The 15061-nt window shown below is 40.2% G+C and overlaps 1 protein-coding gene across 4 annotated transcripts in view; it reads left to right on the forward strand.

The window, feature by feature from the left end:
• LOC104956588 (TOX high mobility group box family member 2-like) overlaps positions 1 to 15061 on the forward strand; it is a 74999-nt gene that overhangs the window by 46699 nt on the left and 13239 nt on the right. For all 4 annotated transcript variants that reach the window (XM_010784095.1, XM_010784096.1, XM_010784097.1 and 1 more), the window contains one exon: positions 6108 to 6359. In XM_010784095.1, coding sequence (XP_010782397.1) covers positions 6108 to 6359 — 252 coding nt within the window. The remainder of the gene's footprint in view (positions 1 to 6107; positions 6360 to 15061) is intronic.

Consider the following 15061-nt stretch of genomic DNA (forward strand, 5'->3'; position numbering starts at 1 on the left):
CCCCCCCGCCTCTATACTTTAGTGAATGTTTTTCCCTTTCCATCCTCTATCCGTTGCATCCCTGCAAGAAAAGTTAGGGGGACATTTTAAGACAAAGGCTGAAAAATGAAAATTGAGGGTCTGAAAACGCCAACACACATCTCACTCCTCTTTGAGGCTGTACGGAGCCGCTGGCAAGGTCGCGAGAATGAAGTGGAGATACATATTGTACGGTGTGTATTTAAATTTCAAGAGAGCGTACGATTTCAGCAGCATGGACTCAGGCTGAAAACTGTTTCCTGCTCTAAACCAGCACTGTGGGCACAAATATCTGAAAACAATGCTGGAGGGACATCAGAGGAACATTGCCACAACATACACGCCCATGCTAGGAGGGATGCTAAGTTACAGTTGTGAGCAGGGATCGGTTCTTTATGTAGGTCAGTCCATGTCAGCCAATAAGTCCAATTACCATCACACTCTGAAATTGAACATGCAATGACCTCTGCTCTGCTTTCATGGAGCTGAATGGATGGAAATCAGAGTAAGGATGTTAAGAGGGGGAAAAAGGATTTATTGAGAATCAAGAGATATGTGAGAAAACAGCAATGTGAGGCATTCAATGTTTTGTGAAATATTCCCGTGTTTCTAGAATATGAACAGACTCATGTTCCCTATCTGTTGATGGCTGAGGTTTTAATGAACATCAAAAAGAGCCTCTGTCTTTTGTGGTATTTCCTACTCGTATCAAACCTCGCAAAAAAGCAGCTCTCCCCCCCAAAAAAACAGCAACTTATCAGCAGCGAGAGTGCACTCAATGATTCATACACTCTTTTAGGAGAACTTGAAACCTCTATTTCTGTCCCAGCCTCTCTGTATTTGCTGCACAGCGGAGCAGATGGATTTAGTGGGACTAAGTAGTTTGATATTTCTATTGGTTTTCTGCATGTATTTTCACTCCCTCTTTCCCTCTCTCCCAGTGATCTTTCTCATCATATGGAGACCAAGGTCATGGCTGATTGAAATATAATAGAAGTGTAGACATCTGGCCTAATACTGTGGGAAGTTAAATCTATTTTAATGGCCCCTGCCGCAGTGGATTCTCTCTGATGCACTCTTGCGCTTCACTGACAGTAAATCACAATGTTCTCTTATTACCCTGACTGGAATGAGGGCATAGAGAAAGAACAATGAGGGATCCACATCATTTGTTTTCACCCCTCCCTTGCTTTTTCCTCTCCTCTCCGCTCCTCCTTTCCTCCCCTCTCCACTCCGTTTGCGACTCATAAAGCAAGAGGCTTAAAGAGAGTGACATCATGAAAATAAAAATAAAGGGGATTATAGGCGAGCTATTGTGCCATATGTGATTACTGGGGCTTCCATGTTCCCTGGGGGGGGGATGAGTGACTACGAGACAACATATTTTATTTATTTATATGATTCTTTTTAATGAATAAGAATATGAAATGTGTCTCAGAATATAGTATTGCCCCCTTAAAAAAAGAAAACATAGCCTTTGGTCCATACATTAAAGATTTCAGTTTCTCTCTGAAAAGATCAGAAATATTCCTGAACCCTTCGTCTCTGATCTGTTAACGGTGAGGTTTTAAAAAAATATATGAAATTGACATACATGTGCAGCATCTGACCCTTTTCGCACCTTTTAGAAATACTTCCTTTGCAGCAGTGTTTTTAGAGTTCAGGTGAAAAACCAGCACAGGTCCACCCACATCTGCAATGGAGAGTCAGGTATTTTTTACCCACCTAAATGAGATCCATTTTGATGTGACATTTTTTGAGAACTACAAGTGCACAGGGGGGCATAGAAGAGGTTAGCTCACTGCTTTGCCATTGGTCCGAGCACAACCACAGCCTACCTTTAGTAACAGACGCTGAAAATGACCCTGAGCTACTATCGTGGTTAAAACCCTCCCCGCCCCCCCCGCGCCTGCCTGCCTTACACACTTCACTTATCGAAGTTCTGTCTTGCTGTCAGTCAGTCAGGTGGGTCTGCTTTCCCATTCTCCTCCTATTGTACCATTCTGTCTGCTTCCCCTGATACATCACCCAAATGGGGTTTCTTGTCGTTTCAAAGCCAGGTCCGATAGCCTTTGTGGTCCCTGCAGTCCGTCGCTGTAATGGTCACTTCTGCAGCAATGTTCAACACGCGCCGATGATGAGTTTGATTTCTGCCCTTTTCTAGGCTTTGCAAGGTTGATCTTTGAAGGTGAATTTTGAAATCCTGTAGGATGTTTAAAAGATGTACTGTTGCCATCCGTCTATCTGCAATACACAGAGTGGAAGTGAATACCTTTATGTATGCATGGCCAGCTGTTGTTTGTCGCCAAAATCATGCTGCTCTGTCATTTCTGTGCACAAAGTAGCATATGGCTAGATGACTTTCTATAGGACACTGTCTACTCTTTCAAAGTTCTAAGGTTTATGATGCAAAAAGAGTTTCCTGATTCTAGTTATTTTCCAAACCATATCAGTGTTTCAATACACACTTTGAGTGTCACTGAAGCTGTAATAACTAAGTCCATCAAAGAGAGGCAGCTCTTGTCTTTGGACAATTCCACCCCCCCACCCCCCCCATCAGCCATGACAGGCTCTCCGGTGTAGTGTGCAACATTGTCATTCTGCTCCCGCTGACGAACACATCATAGTTCCCAGGTGAGCTGTCTTCCTCTAAACACCTCATAGGCCACAGATGACTCCATCACCGAGCTAATGACTGCATCTCATCCTCCGCATGTGTCTAGAAAACTGAGCTAATTAATTTGTTTCCACTTAAGATAACTTAATTACTTAAGATAACTCAACAAGGTGGAGCTTTTTGCTCACGGAATTTTCATCCTACAAGCGTACATGTCAAGGTGAAATCCCAAGTTGCTTAGCTTTGCCTTGCTAAAGATTACTACAGCATGTACCACAATATTTGTGAATCTAACATACTGTGAAGATGTTCACATAAGGGCTGGGCAATGATTAAATATAATAATTTAACATCTTTCAATGTTATAATATTGTGAAGAAATCAGTGATTAAGATATTTCAATCACAATTCAATTATCTAAATTGATAATCAAGCACATATTGAAATGTATTCAAGCAAAATTCAATAAGATTGTACTGAGTGTCATTATTCTTATTGAGCTTGGGACAGCTCAGTGGTTTATTAATTTAACGGAAATAGGTTTTTATCTTAAGCTAAAAAAACAATGAGTATACTGTAGTAGAAAAAAGTATGGATCTTATTCGTAAAACCAATTTTTTATTAATATTTCTGGTTTAAAAGATCTTACATCAGAAGTCATATATGTTTTGCAAGATATAAAACTCAACACTGTTCCCTTTGGGTGAATCATTTTCCGCCTTTTTTTTTTTCAAAGAACCAGGGTCTGCTTTATGTACGATGATTGTCAATATGCCTGGAAGCAACATCTCACATCTATAAACTACGTTACAGCAATATGGTGTTTTGATGTTGAATCATAACTGAAGCTTGGTGCTTTATCGTGTTGATGATACAGAAAGAGAATAAGGGAAGAATTGATTTGTAGATTCTTCAAAGTAACATCCTTGTCCAGGAAAATGACAGATTTGCTTAAATTTCACCTCTTGAGGGGAGATGGGGTGAGGTGAAGGTTACAGAGATGGCTGAATCAACATTTGGTGTTTCTTTCTGACCCCTTTCTCTTTTATCCACTCTCTGTCCTGAAAGACAGTATATTTATGAATTATTTATATATGTTTGAAAATATTAAACTTGTGATGTCCTTGCCCCGTGTCTTATCTTCAAGGGCATCATAAGAAGCTGTAAATAAAATAAAAATTCACCAACGGGATGGAAGGCACGGTCGTAAAATAGCCTCTGAGAGCATTTAGATCTTGTTACATAAACTCAACGTGGTAAATTACTCATTCTTGCCAAACAAGCCTCTCCATCTCTTTGATTTCCTCGTTATAGCGATTAAAACGGGTTTAACCCCAGTCGAGCTCCCTATCTATAGTTCCTGCTTGTTTTATATTGCATCCGTTTATAGTGAAACAGCACCGTTTCTGTACGTGCACATGTCAATGAGCTGTAGGCAGTTTAACCGAAGACTGATGTTCCCTTCTCAGATTATTCCATTTTAAGAGTCCTGCAAAATAAAATTTCTGGAAAAAGCTGTTTCATTAGTAATTTTTTTAAATGCTCAAAATCCTTACGAAGACCCGTAATGTTAATGTGAATTACAAAATGTAATCTAACTATGAAAATTATCGTCTCTTAATCTTTACCAAGTGGTCTAAGCCTAACCTGGTGCAGGAATATGACACATGTGATGACGATTAATCTGCTGTCAATTCATCATTGTCTGACATGAAAAAAGGATACAACTCCAAAATGATGTCTTCAAGTATTTCGTTTTTTTTAAAACACAAAGATATCCAGTTGGTTGTTAAAAGTATGAAGGGCAGCAAATGCTCACATTTAAAAAGCTGTGACAAGATGCACAAACCAGTGAGATGTGTTTATATGTGTTTATTAAATTAAACCTAGGGCATTTGCTTGTTAACAATAGTAACAAATGACAACAAGAATAAATGTGAGACAACGAAAACACATTTGCAAAACCTTTGTCGTGGGAGAAGGAACTGTCAGTGATAATATTTCTGAGCAAGCACCAAGAGTGAGTGTTATGGGAAGAGAACACAGCACATCACCCCCTGATAGTAAACATACTCCCTTTTATTATATAATTTTCTCCCTAATGATAGTGCATATGAGACTTTTATCCTATCTTCAAGCACCAGTTCTGCTTGTGAGGACATTGTAGCCGTTGCTCGACGTTTCTCGCCATTTGTTTGCTAAAAGTATTTGTTTTCAAGATGAATTGCTACACTGGCAGGCGAGATGACAGCCTACACGAAGATGATATTGAATTGATTTCTGAAATGTTGCAGAACGGACTAGTTGATGTGTACCACGAGACATGAATAATAAAAATTCTATTAAAAAGCTCTTGAATGGCTGACACTGGAATATTATTTGTGATGATTAATTTTCTTCAGTCATTATAAAGGGGAGTTGGCATCAGATTGCCTCTGACAAAATTGCTTTTCATTCCCTGGTGAATACCCACAGTATGCTTTTTGAGAGCACAAACCATATTTCTCTGCGTAATATTATGTCAAGATAGGCCCAGGAAAAGACAAGCACGGGCTCCGCTCATGTATCACCCTATTAGTACCATACAAATCTGTGCTGTGTTACCCCGATGGGTGTATTCTTGACATACCGGACACATTTAATAATGAGAAATGTGAGATTTGTTTAGTCCAGTTTTTCTGTTTCTAAAAATATGATTGGCATTATAATTATGAGATTATAAAATAGCCACTAACTGAGTGTCAATGCTGTTTTTCCACATAATTAATTTGATTAACTGTAATTTAAAGGCGTGCACGCAGACAGTTTGTTGCTTTAAAGCTGTCAAGATTTCTGAAGCAAATTATTCCGTACGGCAGCTGTTGTTGTCTAACTCTAATTAATTTGCTGTGTATGTTTGTGTTGAATTAATTCTTTACACTTTTGTAAGCGCAACAATTTGCATTTCTAATTATTTTTATTTCCAGCAAAACAGCCTGAATTGACTGTCTGCTGCAAACACAAATGTGAACAACAAAGTGCAACAGGTGCATTTAAAAGCCAATTATGAAGCTTTTTAATTACTCTGGAACATCCTTTATTGGCAGTTGTTCTGCTGCATTGTAACTGAAGCTAAGTTTAAAATGTTGTACGACTATAAAGTCGTCTGGTTTGGCATGTTTTTCTTAGAGATTCAAACCAGCCTCCTTTTTTATTTATGCTATAACTAAATGTGTCATGTAGAATCACCTCTGTGTGCTTCCTCCCACGTTCTAAAGATATGCAAATGACTGTATGGGTTACAGACTCTAATTTGCCCATACAGATGAAAGTCAATCCGTGACCTGTCGTGGCATTTTCCTTTTGTTTTATTAATATATGTTGGGAACAAATCATCCTCTTGCAACAATAAAAAAATTACGTCAAAAATAAGTAAATTAGTAAAGGTTGCTGTGATTGCAGTTCTTAAAAAATATTTTCTTTGCCATTCCAGAGTTACTCCAGTCAAGGCCGAGGCAGTGGCGGAGGTGCTGGGGATGAAGACTACGAGATCCCCCCAATCACACCCCCCAACCATGCCGACCCCTCTCTGCTGCACCTCATGGAGCACGAGTCCGGCTACCCCTTCCACTCCATGCCTCACAACGGCCTGCTCAACACCTACTCCTACCCCGAGCTGCCCGCCCTCATGATGTCCAACATGCTGGGTCAGGACACCCACCTCCTCTCGGGGCCTATGCACTCGGTGAGTACATCTTTTTTTTTCTTTTTCTGTCAGTCCCCTTTTAGCTGCAGCCTTTTGTGATCGTGCAAGTCAAGCGCTGTGGTGGGCTATTAGTCTCCGTGGTCAGGGGGCTGGGAGTCAGCCAGCAAGTCAGCGCAGAGAACATTTCCTCTGCAGGTTTCACATGTCGGTGTCATAGAAAAGTTCAGTCTATTCAAAATGTTTCCAAAAAAGTATTGATCCTATGATACTCCATTGAAACATGTGTAAACAGCCGCGCAGCAACGAAACAGTAAAGTAAGTCATTATTTCCCGAGCCGCTCTCAATATTCTCCATTAATTTTTTTCATAATAGCAAAGCGGTTTTCCATTAGAGTGATAATTAGCCCGGTTAGCGGCCAAGGAAGCTTAGACAGTTCAGCCTGAGCAAGGGCGGTCTTTACATGCGAAATGAATAAATGCAGAGCGCTGCTGCCTCCTTAACACGCAAACCTTCACAGCACAGCTCCTTTAATATCTATTCAGCTACAAATCTCACAGATTTTCATTGCGTCAAAGTGAGTCAAAAGAGGGAGCGAGAAACACCGCGCTGCACATTTTCCTTCGTTCTGATCGGCAAAGCAAAAAAAAGTACCAGGAGTGATGGGGGGGGGGTTTGAACAGAACATCTTCACAAAAAGAAGGGGATATCCCTTGTCAGCTGATTTTTCTTTTCAAAAGGATACTGAGGACCCCCACTCCCCCCTCCAGTAAAGGGACTTTTTCTTGTGTTAAACATGCTTCAGACTGAACATGTAAACACCCCAGGCGAACACATTCAAATGCTTTAATCATAGGATCGAACCAGATGAATTATAGATGGCCTGTGTGGTGAATTATTCAACGTTATATACTTTCATCTGACATAAATATTACTTTTTTCTCTCTGCCCTCCATCATGAATATTTATGCTTTAATGTGAGCATCCGTGGCATTTATCCTCCGCTAATCAGGTCTTATGTGATTTTCAGAATCAAACTGCGTAAGTTACAAGCTCCATTTTTTCCCGTGGGTGGTAAAGGCCTCCATGAAAGCCAGTCTTCAGGATTAGGTCACAATCCATTGGATACTGCTGCTGAATATATGTTACAGGAGAAAGATGTTGTTGACTGGAACATTTGGAGTCAATCTGCTTTTTAGTGCTGATAGCTGGTTTGAAGAAACCTCTACGATCATTTGGAGGAGTTGATTTTAAAAGAAAGCAACATATACACATGGATAATTGTATGCACTATGTATAAAGTGTATTTAATGTGATGTCAGTGCACCAGTATTTGTAACAAAGCAGCCCCTTCTGGCCAATAGTCGTAGAAGGAAACGGAGAGGGAGTGCCTGCTTCTTAAACAGCTTTTGTTTCACCTTTGCAATTATTTATTTTCAAATAGCCCTTCAGGGTAATGTTCCATTTTCTTATTTCACACCCCCTTTTCTCATAAATGAACCGTCATTGCAATAAATCACGGCACAAACAGAGACTTGCACACACTGTGAAAGGTCCAGAGATTTATGTAACACATTCATGTTTCCCACTTCCACATTTTAGTACTACTCTAGCAGAGCCTGGCTAATAATAGCCGCTATTAATATTTCTTGTTGCCTAGCAACCCCAGCAAGTAATAGCTTACTCTGGAAAAATAGATGACCGATAAGGAAGAAGGAGGGGGTTGGCGGGGCTTGGAGTGGGGGGATTCAATTCATTTATTATCTCCTGGGACAAGAGGAGCTTATTTCTGAGGCTGCGGAATAGGAAAGTAGGCTGTATATTGAGAAAATATTTTAAAGCAATTGGAGATGACGTTATTTTCATTTTGGTTCCATTAGGGATGTTTCATTTGATGATTCCCCAACAAAGTCAATTAACCATAATTTCATACTGATAAAAGTATAATAAGGAAGATTGAATGTATGCTTGCTGACTGCTTAAACAATAAAAGGGAGGATGGAAATAGGCTCTCAGTGTAACCAGGGTCAGCAATTAACAGGAAGCCTTCACCTTTGTTGTATTGTATTAACAAAAACCTTTCAGCAAACCCACAAAATTGGAGGAGATGTAAAAACCAAAACCCTAATCATTCGACAGTCTTCTTTTACCGTTGCTGAAGGAGCAAATAAAAAGTCAACAGCGTTACCTTAAGGATACACTCCTCTTCAATAAAAGCTCTCCTTCAGAGCGCATATAAACCTCCTACAAGCACAAGCTCAGCTGGAGCAACAGATACGCTTCATCTCAAGGGATGTTGTTGCTGGTTTTTGTACAACATTTAGCCCGAGGCTAAAGCTCTGTAAACTTCTCCCTGCTTTGGGATTTTCCTTTTCAGCGCACATCGATTCTACAGCAAACACAGTTAAATCATTACAGCAGTGAGAGCAGCAGATTGACCATCATCTTCATGCTGCATACTGTACGCGCATGATTTTGCATTAGTTTGTCTTGATAGCTTAAGAGTCTGTAATTTCTGCTCATTCAGAGCTCGCTTTATAATAATCTGATTATTTCTGCCATGCAGAACAGCATATGTCTCTGCAAGAGCCCTGTTTTTTTCCAGATACATTTATTCTGTCTGACATCCTCCTCTTTTCCATCTAATTATGAGTCTACAGGCAACAGAAATATTATCTGGTGTATCAAAAAGATGTGTAACGGAAGATAAAACGGGTGTCAAATACATAGATATAGTGTTAAGCAAATTTCAGAGCTTGAACGTTTGATGAAAATGGAGGTTTGAGTTTTTTATTTTCATTTTCAATTGAAAGCACAGGCACTTTGTTCAGGTGTAGGGTTTGATCCTTTCTGCTGCACGGGTGTGTTGTCTTAACTGACAGTTTTGAACCTTTTCTCAGACTTGAAATTGCACCATTTACAAGACTCCGACAAGCAAAAGGATCAACATCAGCGTTATAAAAGAGAGAGCCCTCAATCAGAAATGTTTACATTCTCTGAACCCCTCCCCACAACGCTGACCTGTACTCTGTCAGCTCAAGGAAGAAAGGGCCACGTCTTGAATGACTGGACCGCGAAATGTAACATGCCTTCGTGCGAATGCTCATCGTGGAAGAGAAGATCCCTATCTCACTCTTAGCTGTCAGCGTTCCTGCCACCACGACGCTCACGGGAGAGGTGGCACCCAGGGGTCTCATGTTCAACAAGCCCCCTGATGGTTCAGGTCTGACTGAGGTTTTAGCCTGGGGGAGATGCAAGCAAGATCTAGCGCTTTGAAAAAATAAAGGGGGAGGGACACTCACCATAAGATGGTAATGAAGGGTCGTGGAGGAGTTTGCAGAATGGCCCCAACATGGAGCTTTGAGGGGCGCCAGCACGTTTAAATATTGAAACAGAGCAGTAGACCCTGTCTCATTACCGGTGTAATGAGGCTGTTTCGGGAGGAGGAAAGCCCCTGCTGTCAAAAAAGCAGCTGCCAGTTTTACAAGTTTATGTCACACACTCAGTCAGATGACTCCTGTTGGGGAGTTTTCACTTTTGTTAAACATGTGGTTACAGATTAATATGTTTGACAAGATGTGTGACAATCTATCAACAGTCCATTTTTAACGTTTAGCATTAACATTAACGTTTAACATTAACATTTTTGGGGTGTTTTCTTTTAACATGTTATCGATTTATGTTGCACTTTATTGTACATTTGTCTAGCAATTTTAGCATTTCTTTTCTGGCCACCTGATGGAAATATGTGTAATAATCACTCTCTTTTAACGCTGAATCATATTCAATCATCCCCGGAAAAATATGTGGGTGTTTGGTTGCTATATTTGTTACTTTCCTTGGTAAGTGCTAACTTCAAATTACTGTTGGGGATGAGTTTGTACGATACGTATGGTTTGTCAGAGCAGTTTTCCTGAAAACTATACTGCCGCTGAAAACAGGGTTGACAAAAGTCACATTTTTCAAACAATACATTTTCAGGATGTAAAACAAAAACAAAATAGATTGAAATGCTGCAGATCTCTTGGTTGTATAGCAAATATTTATTAAGTGGAGCTCCAACTTTAGAAAACAAAACTGACCTCAAAACAGCCTATAAATAAGTCACGACGCAGAAATACTGAGTATATTATTAAGCGCAGTTGTGCCCATTACAGTGTGCTTGCACTGTGTATGTGTTTGCCTTCATTTCCAGGATCAGTCTTCAGTCACTGATTGCTACAAGGTTATGTGAGCTTGACTTCATTTAATCTGCGAAAGGAAATTCATTTTGCATCACTTGGCATTTAGGACATAGACAGCGGGGGGAAAGGCCATAACCATTTTAATGCAGCAACACAAAAACGATATTGACAGCTGTGTTTATCGACAGCGCAGGGATAGTTAGATAGAGGCCAATTCAAGCTATTAAAAAGATCAGAGTAAGCCTATTAAAATTGTACACAAACCTGTGAAAAATATTGACATGAAAATGCAGTGAAAGCAAACGGGTGAAAAATAAAAAAGTGATCACAGTTCAATCAAGTGACCTACTATCCTACTATCTAATCAGAAGAACTGCCTTAAAATAAACTTTATCTAAAAGAAAGAAATGTCACTGAAAATTGCAGTTTGACTTGACTTCACATGCTCACTGCAGCTGGATTACTTGTTTTTTAAATTGAAACAGCAATCTTTTTTTTCCACTGTAGGTTTTAGACATATCTCATATGACCCGCTTGCTCTGCTGCCTTTCACTGGGATAGATATGACATCTTGGTGACGTTCCCAGATAAATCACTTTTTGTAACAGTAGAAATGTTTTCTGTTGTGGCTTTTCATTTCACAAAAAGACAGATGCCCTTCAGTGCTACACTCCACAACAGGGGTGAACAATGTGTCTTGTAGTCGTCAAGAGAAATGACAGCAAGATAATTGGTAGGGCACTCCCGTTTCATTTAAACCGAAACAAATAGGCTTCCAAAGAGAATTGTGCCTTAAAAAAGTAACGCTTTGTTTTGTGCAGCTTATTATGCGGGCTCCGGAGTGAAGTAATGAAGAGGAGTATTAACAGATTGAGCATTAAAAACAAATGCACATTCATTGCCGTTCATGAATATTCATGCCGCTAATTCAAATAACCTTAGGCGACTGTTACGACTAATGAATATTTAAAACAGCTCGGTCACAGAGATTTGAACATTGCATTACAGCTGACTTTTTGAGATCATCTTGTACAAGGGTAAACAATTAGGAAAGGCAAAAACAGATTTTAGTGGTGATCAAAATACATCTGGAAAACAATATCTCATGTTGTCACATTAGTTGCGGGACATTGACGCTCTAAAGGAAACCATAACGACATGCGAGAGGACAACGAGGGGGGAAGAGTCGCCCATAATCATAACTATTATTTGATTAATCAATTAGTAAGTTCACTGAATATTAATCAACAATTATTTAGAAAATCTAAATAATTTATGAAGCTAAAATACAAAATAATTGCCATTAGGTTCAGCTTCAGAATTGTAAGAATATGCTGCTTTATCTCAGCTTTTTATGATTTTGAATTAATAACCTTTAAGATTTAACAGATGGGTAGAAATGCATTTGTCACTTTTAAATTTTTTGCAGACGACAATTTAAAAAACGTAATAAAAAGTTAAAAGATTTCAAGCTGGAGACCTAATCAAATGTTACGTCAGGAAGGTTTGAACAGTCGGAAAGGAAATGCAGCTAAAGAACGGCACAGACTGCTACTCGCCCTACGAGGGACCTGGGGGGCGACGAGACATGTTTACATTTAGCACGCTGGTGTTAAAACAGCCCGACACCCGTAAACGCTGCGAGAAGGAGAATCCCGTACTGCCCACTTAAAAGGAGGCCTCGGCTGCTTCCTTTGAGGGATCAGCGTGGTGACTCGTCCTCCTCGCCACCACCGCAACGCTAATTAGGCCCACCACAAAGCCAGCCTGTGGGGATAATGTCCCATTATTAGAATCATTTGTTTCAATTAACCGCTCTGTGATTCTACAATAGCACGCTGCGGCCCAGTGCAAAGAAACCATTACTCTCGCCCAAGGAACTACTGAGGTTTAGGACAAGAGTGTTTGTAAGATGGTTACGGATACCTACTCCTGCCGGCGGTGGTGCTGCCTAACTCCAAATACTGCCCAGTCACACAATTGTTTCAGCACGGAATGGAGCAAAAAAGTGCCTGTTAATTTGTTTTAAACAGCTCTAAGAGAATGGTTTGGGGATTTTTGTTGAGTGTAATTCACTTTAGAACTGGATAACACATTTCCCTTAAGCTATAGGCTGTTCCCTTTAACATACTGAGACCATTGTGGTGCGCTGAATTACTATTCTGCTACTGTATACTTACTCTATACTGCATCCCTAGTCATTTTTAGACCGCAGTGAGGGAACATCCGGCGCTTTCTGAATTCCCTCTCCTTTTTTCTCTTCATGCATTTCTCTTGTAACTCTAAAATGCTTGTGAAAGATGTGAGGAGTTTTACTCATTTATTTTCCTCACATCAGTGGATAAAGACAACACATTGCCTTGACAACATTCCCCCCCCCTCCTCGATCCGAGACTTAGGAAACAACAATTAATCTCGAGCCTTTGTGTCCGCCAACAAGCGCCCCTTGATAATAGCAGTTTGTACTGTCTGTGCACCAGCATACTGCTTTCTGTTGGTCACAGCTGGAGGCTGAGTGAGCCGACTGGTTGCAGGTTGCATAAGGCACGACTACCAGAGAGAATATGACTGTGATTTGTTGCCTGATGTAAGAGGAATAACATCAGGGAAAATATTTTGTATAAATGGCTTTGATGTTAGTTCTTCTTCAAGCAGCAAAAAAACATTGTGTCGACAAAAATTAACTTATTTTTCAAAAACATCACTCTTCCCTGATCATTTGCATATTGTTGTTAGCAGCTGCGGGCTTCTTTGTAAACCACCCTAATGTTTTTGGACACTGAACAGCAGTGGTACAAAGAGGAGTATCATCTCTAAATGCTCCTGAATACAATATTTTAGAACACTTTTAGGTCCTTTCAATTTTAGATAATGGAAACTTCGATTGTTACCAAGAGGTTGCTGCCCTGTGATGCCTCTGTTGCCAGGCTCTCTCATTGGCTTTCTCCCCCCGCTGCGCAGATGTTTACAAAGAGACATCACCAGCTCACATTAAAGGGTTCAAGTTGTCCCCTCGGGCTGTTGCTATGGAAATAACCCTGCTATTGGTCGCTCATTCATGTTTGATTAATTGTTTTCCCCTTTCTGTGCTGTTGCCTCTACAAAGACCTCATCACGGGAACATTTCATCTTGAAAACAAACAATAGAAAAAGATGAATATGTCCAAATCTCTTTTATTTAGACACTGAGATATTCTCTCCTCCTGCTCTGTGGACATTTTGTGAAAAATATGTGGTGATAAAAGCCTTAGAAATTATATAAGTGTTTTATTAATGTTAATAAAGCATTGCCTGTGAAGCCATACAATCATAAATCCTTTTTTATTTTGTTTCCCAGACCTACCTGGATTGAAGATAAGCATTTTGCCTTTCCCCCCTCTTAAATTGCACAGTGCAGTGCTGAGCTACAGCAACCCACTGGGGCCAATTAGGATGCCAGCAGAGCCAGGAAGTGCATAGCAGATGCTTTTGCCACTATTTATTAAAATCCAATCTGCGGGGGCCCCTCCAACAGCTCGTTAAACTACCGTTAATCTAATTAGCTCTCACTTGCCACTGTTTTCACCACATTACCAAATACAAGGGCCTCGACTTTGCAATTTAGGCTGATTAAGTAGGTCCAGTGCTGTTAGGCAGGGCTCAAAGGGAGGAGCTCCTTAGAGCTGTCAGTCATTTCCCAGAGTCAAGAAAATCATGCTGCTTAGTTCAGCAATGGCTTTGGGCTTGAGTTTAAATCAAGATATCTGCCATAGGAATATTGGTAGAAATCAAATCCACATTGCCTGCTCAGTAGTGCGAGCCCACATGTTTGAAAACACTAATGAAATACTCCACATCATAAAACCCTTGTATATTTGTACTGGCACCAGAACTGGATACAAATTCCATAATGGGCTCTTTATGGATCAGGTCTATACGATTCCCACTGATGTCCTTTCATGTCTTTTAGATCACAATCATGAATCTGCACTTCCGGTTCATTATTGTTTGGTCCGGGCTGTATTTTATTTGATGAGTGCTGCACTCTGGACAAGGGCCTGGTTTTACTCAGAGATCTGTGCGGCGGCTTTGACATGCCGTCCTGCTCATTGCTTACAGATGGGCCGTCTGACATGGAGCTGTAATCGCTTCCAGATGAGTCGGGCATGGTATATATATTCTAAGATGTATTTTAATCCATCAAGCCTTCATGGTGAACTAGATGATGGGAATACACAAAGGTAAAGGGATTGTAAAACAATTGACAGGTAGTGCAAATGTGAAATGTAACTTTTAGTTGATCTTGACTTTCACACATTCAAACAATTTAAAAAAGGATCTTGTATTTGGATCTCCATCCATGACGTGTACAGGCAAGTCTTAGTTTAAAGAAAGTCGAATCATTCGGATTTCAAACAGCTTTGTTTACGTTCTCATCTTGCCTGCCAACATTTTGTAAGGCCACAATCTTGACAGCATTACACACAGGGGCACTTTGAAATGTGATGTGAAACCTATATCCAAATAACAACGAAATGCATCACATAAAATCCAAAATGTAAGCCCATATGATCCCACAC

Source organism: Notothenia coriiceps, unplaced genomic scaffold (assembly GCF_000735185.1).
Source record: "Notothenia coriiceps isolate Sejong01 unplaced genomic scaffold, NC01 NC01_scaffold00026101, whole genome shotgun sequence".
Classification (NCBI taxonomy): domain Eukaryota; kingdom Metazoa; phylum Chordata; class Actinopteri; order Perciformes; family Nototheniidae; genus Notothenia; species Notothenia coriiceps.